Source organism: Elephas maximus, chromosome 11 (assembly GCF_024166365.1).
Source record: "Elephas maximus indicus isolate mEleMax1 chromosome 11, mEleMax1 primary haplotype, whole genome shotgun sequence".
NCBI classification, from domain to species: Eukaryota; Metazoa; Chordata; class Mammalia; order Proboscidea; family Elephantidae; genus Elephas; species Elephas maximus.
This window is the reverse complement of record NC_064829.1, coordinates 88,044,529-88,062,734: the sequence shown is the minus strand read 5'-3', so window position 1 is coordinate 88,062,734 and position 18,206 is coordinate 88,044,529. Positions and strand designations below refer to the sequence as shown.

The following is an 18,206-nucleotide window of genomic DNA, read 5'->3' as shown; positions in this document are numbered from 1 at the left end:
GCTCTTGGTAGGTCACAGCTTATAACACCCGATCCATCTGGTTATGTTTTATAGCTCCTAGTCTGAAGTCCTATTTTCTCACTAGGTTTCAGGTGCTTAAAGGCCTGAATGACTATGTATTAATCTGATGTCATATTTATTTTGACATCCTCAGTTTCCTCATAAGGAAAATGGAGATAAGCTACTGGAATTGTTAGATAATGCCACTGGAAAGTTTTGTTTAATGAAAGTGTTCCCTTAGCATGGTCTGGGATATCACTCAAAGAATCTACTTGCATTTCTGGGCAGAAACAAGAAAAGAAAATCCATTACAAGGTTAAATTTCTTTATTTTCTAATTATAGTTATTCATGAACTATGAGAGCTAAGAAGCAAGAATTGCTATATAAATTTATTTTCTGTTATTAACTTCTGGACCTCATTGTTTACAATGCTCTTCTGCCAGGTTCTCTGAAGATAAGTCATGTTTGAGTTCTCAGTCATCTGTCATCCTTGTAATTGTTTTCTCCACACCATCTAGCATGTCCTGCATCTCTTTAATTTGCTCTCACAAATGTTCCATTTTTGCTTGGTGCGTTGCACTCTGTATTTTCCTTTCCTTTGCTAACTTTTGCTTTTCACTCAGCCTCTTCTTTTCAATAATTTTCCTCCTTTTTGATTTAATAACTGAAATGTAGAACATAATGTTAATGAGATATTAACAAACAAGGAATAGAAATGGAGATAGAAAAGGTGAGGGGAAAAGTATGGGGAAAAATCAAGGTACAAATAGTGGGATTTAACAGGTGATAATGAATGTTATTTGTCTGACAAGGATGGTGAAACTTGAATTTTAAAATTATCTTCCCACCGTCTGTACTCAAACTTTATAAATGTCTTAATCTGATGTCATAGTTATTTTGACATGCTCTGTTTCCTCATAAGGAAAATACAGATAAGCCTAAAAATATAGAAAAGTGATAATTCAGTGCAATGAAAAATTCTGCTGGGTGCAATAAGGGCCATCTTCCTCACCCTTGGCCTCTCCTCCTCTTTCTATGTCTGGAATTGTCAGAGAGGAAATCCATGCAGAGGAAATTTAATATGATGGAATCAGACACTGAACTTTCTATGTGCTTTTGGTCTAGAATTTTCTAAACAGGTATCCAAGAATACCTCAGCTCTTCTATCAAATCAGGTTTATATTAGCATATACATTGCCCTCTGCTCACAAGAAAATACAGAATACATTCATAAAGGGCATCTCTCGGACACAGGGTCTTTCACCTGGTGGTAGTAACCTCTGAGAATGTGTGGCCCTGGATCCTGTTTCCACATCAGATTGAGGCAGTGGGTGTAGGTGGAAGACATGCCTATCTGTGTTCTAAATGCAAAAGCCAAAAACAAAGAAACTTGTTACTGTCAAGTCAATTCCAACTCATGGCGACCTCATATGTTACAGAGTAGAACTGTTCCATAGGGTTTCTTGGTTATAATCCTTATAGAAGCAACTCACCAGACGTTTTTTTCTGCAGCACCACTGGGTGTGTTCAAATCACCAACCTTTAGGTTAGTGGCGGAGAGCTAAACGTTTGTGCTACCCAGGGACCCTTAAGGCAGGAACAATGCCACATTAATAAGTGTGTTTAAGGGAAATGTTTTGTCCAGGAAAAAGTTTGTTTCCGGAACTCTGTTTCAGTTTCTTGGAATTGCCTTGCAGAAGGCACCAAGCAACCCCATAGCTGTTTGTTATAATTGTATTAATTGTATTAAAACTGTTTCATTTCTGTAGGAGTGGCCATAAATATTAATTTTTCTTTCCCTGAACCCACTAACTCCCACTTGGTTTTGCCTTTGAAAAGCAAAACATCATTGCCAACTTAGCTTTTGTATGACTTTGGATCTGACAAGTTAAACTGGTAGATCCTCTACCTGAGTGAATGAACTTTTCTAGTTCCTTCTCATTCTCCGGAAGCAGGTAAGTGGATTCGTCCTGGCCCTCGTCCTCGGAGCCCTCTTCTTCATCTCCTAATAATGGTATCTTGACATTTTTATAAAGCAACGCAAGTTGTTGTCTTTCCTCGGCCTGGACCAGTCGGCTGGAGAGTAGTATAGATGAATTTAGAGGCACAATTTTTATGGTGAATCATCACGTCTTAATCATGTGACCTTTTGACTGGAAAGGAGTCACTTGTACAAGGTGGTAGGTGGAGGAGGGAGGCAGAAATAGAATTTTAAACCAAAGTAATCATAGTTCTCAAATGTCTGTGTGGACAGGCAGGAGAGGAGCAGCTCTAATAATTCCCAATATTGATCAGAGCTAGGACTAGAGTGAAGCTCTTGTCTCAAGCACAAGATTTAAGAGGTTGACAAAAGAAAAAAAAAGCTAGATAAATAATATACATTTTTGAATATTTTGTGTTTTTGGTGAAGATTTACCCAGCAATTTAGGTTCCCATTAACAATTTCTACAGAAGTTGTTCAATGACATTGGTTATATTTGTCACAATATGGGAGCATTCTCATTATTTCCATTCTGGTTGTTGTTTCCATTAATCTAGTTTCCCCACCTTTTACATTCTCATCTTTGTTTTAATGTAATTGTTAATCATTTGATAGATAAATAATATTTTAATGCAATTGTATAAAAAATGAAACTCAATGCCAAGAAATTTATGATGAGCAAAATATCAATATTTTAAATAAAAGCAGGATCGGTATTATTGATTTCTTCTCTTGCTCTGGTCCCATTGTGGCTTGGCCAGCACTGTTATTCTGTATCAAAATATTGATATTTTCTTTATTGTGGATTTTTATGGATATTCATCTAGGTTTTTTAAAATATTACTTATCTTGGGGGCATTGAGTTTAAGTTAATGGTGCTAATTTAGAAAAGAATAGCAAGAATCATTGCACAACTTTAAGAATGTAATTGAATTATACATGTAGAAATTATTGAATTGGTGTATGTTTGTTTATATGTTTACCACAATGAAAAATTAAGTTACAAAAATGAATAAAATATTATTTATCTTGATTACTGAGTTTTTTGGCATCCCTTAAATTTTGCACCTGAGGAAAATGCCTTTGTGGCCTCATCCTAGATCCAACCCTAGAATGGATCCAACAGCTTTTTCTGTTTGATGTGGAAATGGATGACAGTGTTTTGCTTTTTAGTGACATACTTACTATGACCCTAATACCTCACAACATGTTTTCTTCTTTTTAAAATGGGCAATTGAGAGCTTGACATAACTAACGCCATAATGATATTCTAAGTAACCTTTAAGTTTTTTTATTGCACCAGCTGCACTGGTCTCTTTCCAAAGGGGTGTGAGGCATTCTTGGCTCTTGAGGCCTTGGTCTCCCTCTTCTTCTTTATTCTCCTGGGAGATGGCCTTCAGCCTTTAAGACAGCAGCTAGGAAGCCTGCCTAGTGCTTTTGGCCTGTAACTTTCTTTCTTGCTACTTATCTCGGTCAGAGTAAACTTGGTAGGCCAGTTCCACTAGCCGAGAGATGTTTATAGAAGTTTTTTTTTGCCTGTTACAAACACACAGATTAGAGCCCAGATGTCCGATGTGCATATCTTTGGTTTAATAAAGAATCGGGTAACGCAAATGTGAAAACTATGAGAGTTGATATTTTCGGCAACTTAATTGAGCACTGAAAGCCCAGGAGAATACATTTTAGTGAGTTATCTTAGAAAACCTTAATTTGTTACAATCTTTTTCTGGACTAATAAAGCAGAAATTGCCTTTACATTTATATCAATGGAGTCAATGTAGATCACCACATTAGATAACCCATGACCAAACATACAGCTGACATTCTTTTATTAGCAAAATTTCTTTAATTTTGCCTTTATTCACCAGTCTGACTCGCGGTGGCCCCATGTGTTGCAGAGAACTGCCCTACATAGGGTTTTCATATCTTTAACTTTCAGGAAGATCGCCAGGTCTTATCTTCTGAGACATCTGTATTAGCCTACCTGCCCATTGCCATTGAGTCAATTCTGATTCATAGCAACCCTACAGGACAGAGTAGAACTGCCACATTGGATTTCCAAGGAGCAGCTGGTGGATTCGGACTAGTGACCTTTTGATTGGCAGCCAGGCTCTTAACCACTGTGCCACCAAGGCCCCGAGGCACCTCTAGTGGGTTCAAACAAAAGCTTTGAACTGGCTCGTTCCAGTTCAAACCCCTGCTGAGGATATGCATTTCTAACAAGTTCCCAGGTGATGCTAATGCAGCTGGTTAGGGACCACTACTGAGACCCACCAGTAGAGCAGTGGGTCTCAAATTTATTATACATAAGAATCACCTGGGGATCTTGTTAAACTGTAGATTCTGATTCAGTATATCTGCGGTGGAAATGCAAATTCTCAACAGGTGTTCAAACCACCAATCTTTTGGTTGTTAGTCAAATGATTGACCATTTTCTAACTCTTCATTTGCCTTCATTTGACATATTTTGAGGTGGTCCTAAAATGACTACCTTAACACATGTGCCTTACATGGCTTGTTCATACTTAATTCTAATAATTCTAATACAGCAAATAATTGTGTACTTCCTCAAGCTGTTCATGATGGCCTATAATGGAATCCTGGAACCGAATGCTAGAGCAGGAATCACAGTATGTTGGTTCTGGTCAGAGTTGCATGATGCATGTGTGGCACATTTTGGTCTAAGACTAATTTCGAAATGATAATATCACTTGAAAGAGCTTGAACTCGACCACAAGCTCTATATGTGTGAGCAATGTGAAGTGTCTTCCTCAAAAGCTAGTATTCCATAAACTGCACTGACAATAAGTCAAATGCAAGTTTCTACAGAGCCCTGGTGGTTAAGAGCTCTGCTACTAACCAAAATGTCAGCAGTTCAAATCCACCAGCCACTCCTTGGAACACTAAGGGGCAGTTCTACTTTGTCCTATAGGGTCACTACGAGTCAGAATTGACTTCATGGCAATGGGTTTGGTTTTTTGGTTTTAGTGAAAACTAGAAAACGTCTAGTGAGGACTAACGTGCGCCTGATCCAAGCCATGGTATTTTCAGTTGCCTCATATGAAAGCTGGACAATGAGTAAGGAGAACAAATAAAAATTGATGCCTTTGAATTATGATGTTGGTGAAGTATATTGAATACACTGTGGACTTCCAGAAGAACAAACAATTCTGTCTTGGAAGAAGTACATCCAGAAAGCTCCTTAGAAGCAAGAATGGTGAGACTTCATCATAAGCACTTTGGACACATTATCAGGAGGGACCAGTCCCTGGAGAAGAACATCATGCTTGGTAAAGTAGAGGGCCAGTGAAAAAGAGGAAGACCTTGGATGAGATATATTGTCACAGTGGCTGCAATAATGGGCTCAAACATAACGATTGTGAGGACGGTTTTATTCTGGTGCACATAGAGTTGCTGTGAGTCGGAACTGACTCAGAAGCACCCAACAACAGTGAAGAAGGGAGTAGTCACTCTTTTCTGCTTTGCACTGTTAAGATTTCATGCAGACTATTGAGTTCATTTTATAATGCCACATTTTGGGAGGGACACTGGGTTTGATTGTTTACTGGGAGGATTCCAAAATTTCAAACATTTTTGATCATAACTCACAGTAAGAAATAGCTTCATATCACAATCATGTGGGTGTGGGTGTATGTGTGAAAAGTCAAAAAAAATCAGTATTTTTTTTAATATATGCAATGCTAGAAAAGGATGGAATACTCCCGAACTCATTCTATAAAGCCAGCATAACCCTAATACCAAAACCAGGTATAACACAAAAAAAGAAAATTACAGACCAATATCCCTCAGGAACATAGATGCAAAAATCCTCAAAAAAATTCTAGGCAATAGAATTCAACAAAATATCAAAAGAAAATAATTCATCATGACCAAGTAGGATTCATACCAGTTATGCAGGGATGGTTTGACATTAGAAAAACAATCAATGTAATCCATCACATAAACAAAACAAAAGATAAGGATCACATGATCTTATCAATTGTTGCAGAAAAGGCATTTGACAAAGTCTAACACATATTCATGATAAGAACTCTCAGCAAAATAGGAATAGAAGGGAAATTCCTCAACATAATAAAGGGCATTTATACTAAGCCAACAGCCAACATCATCCTAATGAAGAGAATCTGAAAGCATCCCCTTTGAGAATGGCAACCAGGCAAGGATGCCCTTTATCACCATCTTATTTAACATTATGCTGGAGGTCCTAGCCAGAGCCCTAAGGCAAGAAAAAGAAACAACAGGAATCCAAATTGGTAAGGAAGAAGCAAAGGTAACCCTATTCATAGATGATATGATCTTACACACAGAAAACCCCAAATAATACACAAGAAAACTATTGGAACTAATAGAAGATTTCAGCAAAGTATCAGGATACAAGATAAAGATATAAAATCAGTTGGATTCCTCTACACCAACAAAGAGTACTTTGAAAAGAAAATCACCAAATTGATACCATTTACAATAGCCCCCAAGAAGATAAAATACTTAGGAATAAATCTAACCAGAGATGGAAAACACCGATACAAAGAAAACTACAAGATGCTACTGCAAGAAACAAAAAGAGACCTATGAAAGTGGAAAAACATACCATGCTCATGGATAGGAAGACTCAACGTTGTGAAAATGTCAGTTCTACCCAAAGAAATCTACAGATACAATGCAATTCCAATCCAAATTCCAAAGGCATTTTTTTTAACAAGATGGAGAAACAAATCGCCATCTTCATATATAAAGGGAAGAGGCCCCAGATAAGTAAAGCATTACTGAAGAAGAACAAAGTGGGTGGCCTCACACTGCCTGATTTTAGAACATATAATAGCGCCATGGTAGTCAAAACAGGCTGGTACTGGTAAAACAACAGATATATAGACGAATGGAACAGAATTGAGAACCCATTTCTAAATCATCCACCTATGAGTGGCTGATATATGACAAAGGCACAAAGTCCATTAAATGAGGAAAAGACAGCCTCTTCAACAAATGGTGCTGCATAACTGGATATCCATCTGAAAAAAAAAAAAAGACCCATACCTCACACCGTGTACAAAAATTAACTCAAAATGGGTCAAAGACCTAAATATAAAATCTAAATCAATAAAGATCATGGAAGAAAAAATACGGACAATGCTAGGAGCACTGATATGTGGCATAAACAGAATACAAACCATAACAATGCACAAACACCAGAAGAGAAACTAGCTAAGAGCTCCTAAAAATCAAACAGTTATGCTCATCAAAAAACTTCACCAAAAGAGTAAAAAAAGAACCTACAGACAGGGGGAAAAAATTAGCAACAACATATCCAATAAGAGTCTGATCGCCAAAATTTACAAGATAGTGTAACACCTGAACAACAAAAAGACAAATAACCCAATTAAAAAATGGGGAAACGATATGAACAGACATTTCACCGAAGAAGACATTCAGGTGGCTAACAGATATATGAGGAAATGCTCACAATCATTAACCACCAGAGAAATGCAAATCAAAACTACAATGAGATACCATCTCACCCCAACAAGGCTGGCACTAATCCAAAAAACACAAAGTAACAAATGTTGGAGAGGTTGTGGAGAGACTGGAACACTTACGCACTGCTGGTGGAAATGTAAAATGACACAACCACTTTGGAAATCAATCTGGAGCTTCCTTAAAAAGCTACAAATGGAAGTACCATACGACCCAGCAATCCCATTCCTTGGAATATATCCTAGAGAAATAAGAACCTTCACATGAACAGATATATGCAAACCCATGTTCATTGCAGCACTGTTCACAATAGCAAAAAGTGGAAACAACCAAGGCACCTATCAATGTATGAATGGATAAACAAATTATGGTACATACACACAATGGAACACTATACAATGATAAAGAACAATGATGAATCCGAGAAACATCTCACAACATGGATGAATCTGGAGGGCATTATGCTGATTGAAATTAGTCGGTCGCAAAAAAAAGACAAATATTGTATGAGACCACTATTATAAGAACGCAAGAAAAGGTTTAAACACAGAAGAAAACATTCTTTGATGTTTATGAAGGTGGGAAGGGAGGGAGCAGGGAATTCACTAGCTAGATAGTAAATAAGAATCATCTTAAGTGAAGGGAAGGACAACACACAGTACAGGGAAAGTCAGCACAACTGGACTAAGCCAAAAGCTAAGAAGCTTCCTGAACATAACCAAACACTTGGAGGGACAGAGTAGCTGGGGCTGGGGCCTGGGGACCATGGTTTGGGGGACATCTAGGTCAATTGGTGTAATATAGTTTATTAAGAAACTGTTCTGCATCCCACTTTACTGTGTGGCATCTGGAGTCTTAAAAGCTTGCAAGCAGCATTTAAGATGCATCAATTGGTCCCAAACCACTTGAAGCAAAGGAGAATGAAGAACACCAAAGACACAAGGAAAATATTAGCCCAAGAGACAAAATGGCCACATAAACCAAAGACTCCATCAGCCTGAGATCAGAAGAACTAGATGGTGCCCAGCTACCGTCAATGACCGCCCTGACAGGGAACACAACACAGAGTCCCTGACAGAGCAGGAGAAAAGTGAGGAACAGAACTCAAATTCACGTAAAAAGACCAGACTGACTGAGACTGGAGGAACCCCTGAACCCACGGCCCCGTATGCTCTGTAAAAGCATTCCCGAAGCTCACTCTTCAGACAAAGATTAGACTGGACTAAAAAACCTAAAAATAATACTCGTGAAGAGTATGCTTCTTAGTTCAGGCAGATACAGGAGACCAAATGGGTGGCTCCTGTCTGGATGCAGGATGAGAAGGCAGGAACGGACAGGAGCTGGTTGAATCCAAACAAGAAACCTGGGGTGGAAAGGGGGGGTGTGCTGTTACATTACAGGGATTGCAACTAATTTACATAACAATATGTGCATAAATTTTTATATGAGAAATTAACTTGAACTGTAAACTTTCACCTAAAGCACAATCAAAAAAAATTGCAATGCTTCCTGATATTTTCTATTCTCCTAAATTGTATTCTCTTCTTTTTCATTGATATCAATAACCTACAATGATTACAATAATTTAATGATTATAATAATTGTCATCATTATTATTATTATTATCATCCTTTGACACTTAATAATAGCTCATTTAATGTGTTATATCTTCCATGAGGATAGTAAATGTTATCTGGCACATACTTACTACATTATACAGAAGACAGCGATCCCACCCAGCAGAGCAATGCTGATGGCTATGCATGCAGCTACAATGACTCGAACAAGAGCAGGCCTATGAGGAATCAGGGCTAATCATGGGAAAAAAAGAAGCTCTCATAACATTGTATTTTAGCTGTGCCTGTCAGTTAATAGACTGTTAATCGTTACTCCACAGGGGAATGAGAGACAAGATCAGAAATGATTTAAAAAAAAAAAAACAGCATTTTTAAATTAAAAAAAAGCACTGAGGCTAGATTTCACAGTCTGTGTGAACAAATATAACTTGAATTCCCACCTAATTCCTAGCTCCCTTCTCTCATCCACCTCCTGTACTCGGTCAAGGCTTCTAGAGATACTAGATCCTTGAGTCACAATAGTAACACCTGCCATCTATGTAGCTAAAAGGAGAGTGGGTGTCATTGGTGCTGTAGTGATAAGGTATTTCAGGAATTTCATGAACCTGTGTTCCAAAACCAAAAAAATCAAACCAGTTGTCATTCAGTTGATTTTGACTCCTGGCAACCCCATGTGTGTCAGAGTAGAACTGCGCTCCAAAGGATTTTCATGACTGTGACATTTTCAGAAGAAGAACACCAGGTCTTTCTTCTAAGGAACCTGAGGGTGGGTTTGAACTGCCAACCTTTCAGTTTGTAGTTAAGCACTTAACGGTTTCTGCCACCCAGAAATTCCTAACCTGTATCCCAGGTGTCAGATCTTAGGTCTACAGAATGTGCTATAAAACCATGGTTGTTCATTGTTGGCTCCGGTCTATTTTCTTCCTTCGTATGATCTGAAATTTAAGAAAAAATAACCAGAGAGTTATTGTTTGTACAAATGGAACAAAAGAGCAACAGGCAAAGTACCTACATTACTCAGCCACTTTTAAAGTCTGACAAATTGAGGTGACGACTCCCTCTCCTACCTTCCGTCACTATCTGCCTCTTCACTGGTACTGGATATGGGGCTCAGTCAACTGAGCTGAAAATGTCCTGAGATTCACCCCTCAGGAGAAAGTCAGCCCAGCTGATGAAAAGAACCTGGACTGTGAAAAAGCTGAGATTTAGAAAAATAAGCTATGTGTTTAGAATAGATGGGGATGGGTGAAGAGTTGAGGCTGACTCATAACAGGCACTTAGCAAATGTACAAAGGAGAAGGAAAGCTCCTTTGGGTGGGAGAAGCAGCCAGACAAAGGTAGTCTTCTGGATCAGAGGACTCCTAATCAAGTGGTCTTGAGGGAGTTCCAGGAGAAAAAGCCAAAAGAGAGGAGAAGCTGCTAGAAAGACTGCCCACAGGGCTGCTGTGTATAACAGTGAATTTTGTGTACTGCACAAAGAGATCTCAAATTCAACCTATGCTTTGCAGGCTACAATGTGAGTGCACGGAGCTGTGCTATTTTCTACTCTGCCCCAAGGTGCGTCATTACTATTTCAACTGTCCAGAGGGGGCACCTTTTTGTAATTTGCAAAAAGGTGCTGTATAGAGTGGTGGAGGGTCCCTGGTCACACAGAGGTTAAGCACTGGGCTGCTAACCAAAAGGTCAGATGTTCAAACCCACCAGCCGCTCCATGGGAGAAAACACCTGGTGATCTGCTTGCGTAGAGATTTTAGCCTAGGAAACCCTTTGCAGCAGCTCTACTTTGTCCTTTAGGGTCACTATGAGTCAGAATCGACTCTCCAGAGATGGATAATGGGTATATTGTGCAAATAGCATTTCCCTTATATGAGATTGAGATTGTTTACAAATGCCACATACCTTCCCAAAGGGTTGCTGCTTGACTTTATAGATTGTCAGGGTTGGTTCCTGTGTTTTGAGATAAAGAGTTCCCTCTAGCATACAAATCAAAAAGCAAAACTTAGAAGCCAAATGTCTATAAAAGAAAGCTGTACACTTGCAAAGCTCTTGTGTCTGGACTGTTATTCTCTACTGCCAAAACATGTGCTTCAAATGACAGTGAAAGTTATACAGTCGGATTCATGTGATCTGGATGGGGTCAAGGTTTTTGCCTGTGCTAACAAAAGTGAAATGAAGGAAAAGCAACAGCAAGTCCTAAAGAGGAAGTGCACCTTTACAGAGAGGGAAGAGTATAGGGTTTCATTTCCAAGCAAACGCTTACCTAATTCTTATATTTCATAGACCACGTTGCTAACAAACGCGCAAGCTAAGACACACGCACACAGCAGATAAAAAGACAACAGAGAATTCACTGTTCACTGAATATGAATAATACTCATTTACCTGTGTGTCCTGAAGACTTTATTTTAGTCAGAGGTACTTGAGTTCCATGCAATGAGAAGACATTGGGATGGTTGGTACCATTTCTAGATGTTTGTGACAGTTTATTGCCTTGAAAAGAAAACATGTAGTAGTGAAATGTAATTTCTCCTTAGGACCAGCTTTTTACTCTCCCTGAACCAGCTAAAACCAGTGGTTGAAGCTATACTCTTTAAGCCTGATTATTTTCCCAGTTGATTTGTACTCACCTGCATAAGGCAAGCATAAATGAAGTGGGCACTCCATTAAAAACAGAAACAAGAAGGTGAAAGAATTCTGAAATTTGTCCATTATTAGCATATGGATGAAAAGATATTTTGAGTTGCAGTCCAGTCATCTGCCTTATATTTATCTGAGGAACTAGGGGGGTCTGCTCCCTACAGAATTTTTGTGTTCTGAGGTGGAGCCAGCAGTGTGAGGTCAGCTCACGTTGTCACGACAGAATTCCTCCATAGAATCAAGCCAGCCAATGGGGAGACTAACAGAATGAGGGGGTGTGTCTACAACGAAGCTAGGTTTACTGGTGCAGATATGAATGAGACTGGGTCCCTGCCCTCAGTGAGTGTACAGATTGGTGAAAAAAGCAGAGAGAAGTCAATTAGTATTCCATCAAGAGAAGCAAATAGAAAAGGCGGCAGAGTGTATGAGAGGGGTGCTTTGTAGCCAAAATGACTGGATTCTAATTCTGACCTTGCACTTCTTAAGTGTGAGCTTGATCAAGTTAAATACTCTCTACCTCACAGGGTTACAGCGATCATTAAATAATGCAACCAACGTAAAGTTCAAAAAAACTGTTGACACTGAATAAATGTTAGTTCATGTTATTATAAGGGATGATATCAATACCTGCAGTAAAGCAACTCAGTATACCTCCAAACTCTGGGGTACTGTTCAGAAAATAGAATGTTAAGATTACTGTAGTCCGGTGATTTCTAAGCTTGGCTGTGAATTGTTAGTTTTCTACTAACTACTGTGTACCAAATTACCACAAATTTAGCAACTTAAAGCACACTTATGTATTGCCTCACGTTTTCTTAGGTCAGAAGCCTATGCACAGCACAACTTGGTTCTCTGCTCAGAATCTCACAAGGCTGGAATCAAGGCTGAGGGTGGGGTGTCCTCTTCCAGCTCATTTCAGTCGTTGGAAGAATTCTGTTTCTAGCAGTTATAGGACTGAGTTCTCTAACTGATTTTTGGCTCTCGGCAGGGGATTACTCTCAGCATCTAGGGGCTGCCCTCAGGTTTTGCCTCCTCCATAGGCAGTTCACAACACAGTTGATTCCTTCTTCAAGACTAGCAGAAGAATCCCTCTCAAGCTTTGAATCTCTCTGTTTTTTTTTCTCCCAGGAAGGGCCCAGTCCTTGTTAAGGACTCACCTGATTAGGTCAGTCCCACCCAAGATGATCTTTTTGATTAACTCAAAGTCTACTGATTTAGAACCTTACTTATATCACTTTGTCATATCATAAAACATAATCACAGGAGTAAAACACATCATATTCACAAGTCCTGCACACTTGAAGGAAGTGGATTATATAGGATGTGTATGCTGGAGGCCAGAAATCTTAGGTGCCATCTTGGAATTCTGCCTAGCACAGCATCTAAAGCCTTTACAGAACTTTCACAAAATACAAATTCACAGGCCTCAACCTAAAATACTTACTGACTCAGCCTCTCTGGAGTGAAATAATTTTCCCAGGTAACTCTGATGTCTCAGCAGCTTTGAAAATTGATACAGTCTGTTCTCCTTGTGTGATAAGGAAGTTCTTGTGATAATCTTTTGACTGATTATGCACTTCCATTTCATCCTTGAAAGTGCTTCCGTTATTCCTGAGGAAGGCTCCCCTTTATGGTTGTTTCCATGTACAAAGATTAATTATACAAATACTTTCCTCTACTCTGTCCAGCTGGACCATAACTCTCCGCTCCAGTTCATCCCTGTCCAGAACCTGGAACCAGTCTGGCCCTCAAAAAGGGAACTGGAAGGGCCTATGTACCTACACTGAGTACTCCCAACCTTGATAGAGTCCTGCTCTGACTTTGTTGTTAGTTGATGACAAGTTGATTCCAACTCATGGAGATCCCGTATATGCAGACTAGAACTGCTCCATTGGGCTTTCAAGGCAGTGACTTTCAAGGCATATCACCAGGCCTTACTTTCAAGGCATCTCTGAGTGGATTTTAACCAATAACCTTTCAGTTAGTAGTTCAACACTTAACCAATTAAACCACTAGGGACTCCATTCTGACCATAAACCCTAGTTACTTTAATTGAACTCACACCTTACTCCTTGTGCCAGAAACACGCTCACTCACCTTTGTTCACTACCTTCATGGGCAGAGTTCCGTCTCTTTCCCAAAAGTTTCTTTAACTAGAGTCCTACCTCTGAACCAAAGTACGTATGGCAGATGTTATCATCTACTCAGCCCTTCATTGACTTGCTTTCTTCCAAATGCCTGACCTCTCAGCTTTTTAAGTCACTGAAGTCTGGCCTCCACTTTCATCATGCCACTACACTGTCCTGACCTCTCCTTTGAGCATCCCTGTCTCTAATGTCATATTTGGGGATAATATTGATTAATACCCATACCTCATGCAGCTGTTGTAAGATTAAGCAAGAATATTATCTTTTAAATGTTGTTGTTAACTGCCATCAAGTCCATTCCAAGTCGTGGCAAAGACTCCCTGGATGGCACAAACAGTTAAGTGCTGAAAGGTTTAGTTGTGTTGTAGAGAAAAACGCAAATGCTGTTCCACGTTAAAACAGAGAGGTTTATTAAGGGTTTAAAACAATTGCAGTTGGGGAATTGTGCGGCCCACTGAAAATGGAACCAAATAGTCCTGGAGCAGCTTCATTATACAAGTATTCTTATGGGGTAAAAAGAGGAACCAAACCATAGGGTGGCCAATTAAAAGAAAATCAATGAATATTATAATAATCACACTCTGATTGGTTACTGCTAGTACAGTTAGTGACTACAGATAGTTTCACAGGATGCTTAGATCATGGTCACGGATGCTTACATGTATTTTCTTTGCCTATCTTGCAGAAATATCTTGGCAACAGGACACAGACAACACTATTCCTGAGCCAGTATATTTTGAGAAGTGCAGATGGTCACTTGGTTAAGACCCCTTGGGGCATATGGTTTCGCACCCTGGTTTTGACCACCAAGGAAAAACATGTTTTTTTTTTTCTCAAAAAACAAAGCTGTTAGTCTAGAAATCCAGATTAAAATTAGATAGGATGGTCAGCATATTATGCCTCTGTCTCACTGACTTCATTGAAAGTTTTGTTTTACTGAGACAGCTGAAAGGTTATGGGTTCGAATCCACCAGTGGCACCCGGGAAATAGGCCTGGTGATCTGCTTCTGAAAGGTCACAGTATTGAAGCCCCTATGGAGCAGTTCTACTCTAACACACATGGGGTCACCAGCAGTATTTTTTTAATAGAATTATTTAAATACCTGAGAAGTTGTTGATGTTATTCACTGAGCCATGCTTGAGTCCACCTGCTTCTCTAGTCAGGCCCATTCTGGAGCCTAAGCAGGCAGGAGCAAGGAAAATTGTGAAAGACTTTAAAATCAGCTATGCAGGTTACCTCAGTCTTTGTTCTTCTTTCACTGCTTAGAAATAAAAACTAATGTGTAGAACTTTGAGAGTAAAGTAATGAATGCCTGTCCACGGAAATGCAGATTGTGGCTGGTGTCATGCATTTGATTATTGCCATGTCTATACTGACTGGTTTTACATTCTTTTCATCATTCCTCATTTGATTTGTAGTTCTCTTCTGAATCAGTTGTAATATCTTGCTGATTCCATTTCTATATTGTCATACAAGTCCGCCCCACAAGAATACATTATTATGCCTCTGGTCAGCTTTTTTGTTTTTTATTTTGTGGTAAAATATGTATTACCAAAAATACATTGTTTCAACTAGTCTTAAATGTACAATTCTGTGACTTTAATCACATTCACCCCACTGTGCAACCGTCATCACTATCCATTTCCAAAAATATTTTTATCACCCCAAACAGAATCCCAGCAATAATTCCCATTCCTCTCTCTCCTCATCCCCTGGTAACCACTGATAAACTTTTGTCTCTGTGCAGTTCCTATTCTATATATTTTACATAAGTGGGATCATACAGTATTCATTCTTTAGAGTCTGAGTTATTTTACTTAACATAACATTTTCAAGGTTCATCTGTATCATAGCCTGTATTAGAAGTGCCTTACTTTTATGGCTGAATAATATTCCATTATACGTATAAATTCATAATGTTTTCACTGGCTGATTCTTTTCAGAAGTAGACTGCTGGTTCCTTCTTCCTAGTCTGTCTTAGTCTGGAAGCTCAGCTGAAACCTGTCCTCCATGGGTGGCCCTGCTGATATCTGAATACCAGTGGCATAGCTTCCAGCATCACAGCAACATGCAAGACCCCACAGTATGACAAACTGACAGACACAGGTGCACCTGACCCAAGGCATGGTATTTTCAATTGCATCATATGCATGTGAAAGCTGGATGATGAATAAGGAAGACCGAAGAAGAATTGATGCCTTTGAATTGTGGTGTTGGCGAAGAATATTGAATATACCATGGACTGCCAAAAGAACAAACAAATCTGTCTTGGAAAAAGTCCAACCAGAATGCTCCTTAGAAGCAAGGGTGGTGAGCCTACATCTTATATACTTTGGACATGTTATCAGAAGGGATTAGTCCCTGGAGAAGGACATCATGCTTGGTAAAGTACAGGGTCAGCGGAAAAGAGGAAGACCCTCAATGAGATGGATTGACACAGTGGCTGCAACAATGGGCTCAAGTATAACAACGATTGTAAGGATGGCGCAGGACCGGGCAGTGTTTCTTTCTGTGGTACATAGGGTTGCTATGAGTCGGAACTGACTCCGTGGCACCTAACAACATCAACAACACAGATATGTATAGGCTACATTTTGTTTATCCGTTCCTCTGTTGATGGACATTTAGGTTATTTCCACCTTTTGGCTATTGTGAAAAGTGCTGCAATGAACATCGGTGTACAAGCATCTGAGTCCCTGTTGTGAAAATAGGCAAAGAATACCCAAATAAGAACAAACAAAGGCTATTTATTTATTCCGAATTTGCTGTAGCCAAACCATCAGGCAGCTCCACTTGTGTTTGGTGGAGACTCCCAGGCAGAGAGGAGAATGGAAAGTTATATAAGGGGAAAAAGAGAAGACTGCAGGTGTGCCCTGATTAAAAGCTGTTGGCATGGGGGAGCTGCAGGTGGGCTAACTAGAAGTGGGGATTTTATAGGATTGGTTATGGTGTATATTTGGCTTTCTCTGGCTGGCCCATAGTTGGAGGCAGAGACAAAAATTAAGGAAGCTTTCAATTATTAGTTAAGTCCTGGCCATTTTGGGTCCATTGCTACAGGGATTGTTGTTTGGCTTCCTGGACTGTCCTAGTCTGTCTGCAGGTAGTGGTTTGACTTCCTGGAATGGATGCTGCAGATAAATATTAATAAAATGATGAAATGAATAGTCAATTCTCCACAGAGCTCAAAAGACTTAAAGCTATTTAACCATGTTAGGAAAAATTGTTTTCCTTGTCCAGCAGGCAAAGAAGAACTGAGAGACATGGGCCTCACTGCTGATGAGCACAAAGGAGCTGAATGCTGGGAAACAGGAAGCCATGAACACAGAGGTGTCCACCAGCCACTGGCCTGGATTCACAATTAGAGAAACACAAAGAGTCAAAATGGAAGAGAGAGAGTAAAAGGAGACAAACATGCTCACCAGAACAAGGATGGTGCGTATGGCTCTGGCCTCGTGGGAAGGTCTGGGGGAGAGGCCATTGCTGTGAATGTGTTGGACTCGATGCTTGTGTCTGTGCAGGACAAGGACCACTGCGCCACTTGCCCGGACCATGGTGCCCAAATGTATCACATCAATGGAAACATATATGACTCCAAATATTGAGGGAATAAAACTATTTGGCATGAGTTTAGAACAGTATCCATAATATCTTCTCAGACTTAGGTTTTTGCTCTTCACTTGGTCAGTCACTTTCATAGAAATGTGGGCATTTACCAAGAGGTTCAGGGTCCAGCAGAGGAAACAGCACCAGCCAATGTACTTTAGGGATCTACCTTTAAGCTTCACCCACCTGGGGAAATTGGGGCAAAGCTTAATGGCTTGGAAGACACTGAGGAGTCCTGTAGTGCTGAGAGAAACCCCCCTGACCACTCGGCGAAAACAGAAGACAAGTGTACATCCAACATCATCCAGAAAATATTTCAATCCAAAAGCTGCCATTGTCTGAGGAATTCCTTTAGAGAAAAGAGCCAAGTCATTGGCTAAAACCAGCTGGTTGAAAATCAGGTCTATAGGTCTCAACTTGTGTCCAACAAGCAAAGTGAGGTTAGAAAAACAAAGGAAGGAGGAGTTTCCCAGGATTCCCAATCCTGTCTGAGTGAGGAAGATAATTTCCATTTAAGTTGGCAGAACCCCTCACATCAGTATCTAGGGGACCTTGGAATCTGGAGAGAAACTGAAAGTTATGTGTTACCACTTCATGCTCAGCAAGTCCCAACAACAACATGAAATAAAACTTCCTACTTAAAATTAACATGAAAAATGTATCCTTCTTCATGCACAAGGTTACTTATTGAAGCAAAATTTGTAATAGTACAAAAAACAAGCAAGTCAAAAACTGGAAACAACCCAAATATGACCATCCATACAATACA

At 39.6% G+C, this 18,206-nt stretch overlaps 2 protein-coding genes across 2 annotated transcripts; both read right to left on the bottom strand.

The window, feature by feature from the left end:
* Positions 1-546: 546 nt before the first annotated feature.
* On the bottom strand, positions 547-11,758 carry C11H19orf18 (chromosome 11 C19orf18 homolog). The gene is made up of 5 exons (XM_049902344.1): positions 11,677-11,758; positions 9,889-9,984; positions 9,181-9,283; positions 1,911-2,077; positions 547-665 (listed from the first exon to the last, which is right to left on the bottom strand). The coding sequence occupies exons 1-5, from the start codon at positions 11,756-11,758 to the stop codon at positions 547-549; spliced, it is 567 nt and encodes a 188-aa protein (XP_049758301.1).
* A 5,273-nt stretch (positions 11,759-17,031) lies between these two features.
* On the bottom strand, positions 17,032-17,949 carry LOC126086153 (vomeronasal type-1 receptor 1-like). Its single transcript, XM_049902343.1, has one exon. The coding sequence runs from the start codon at positions 17,947-17,949 to the stop codon at positions 17,032-17,034; it is 918 nt and encodes a 305-aa protein (XP_049758300.1).
* Positions 17,950-18,206: the final 257 nt, after the last annotated feature.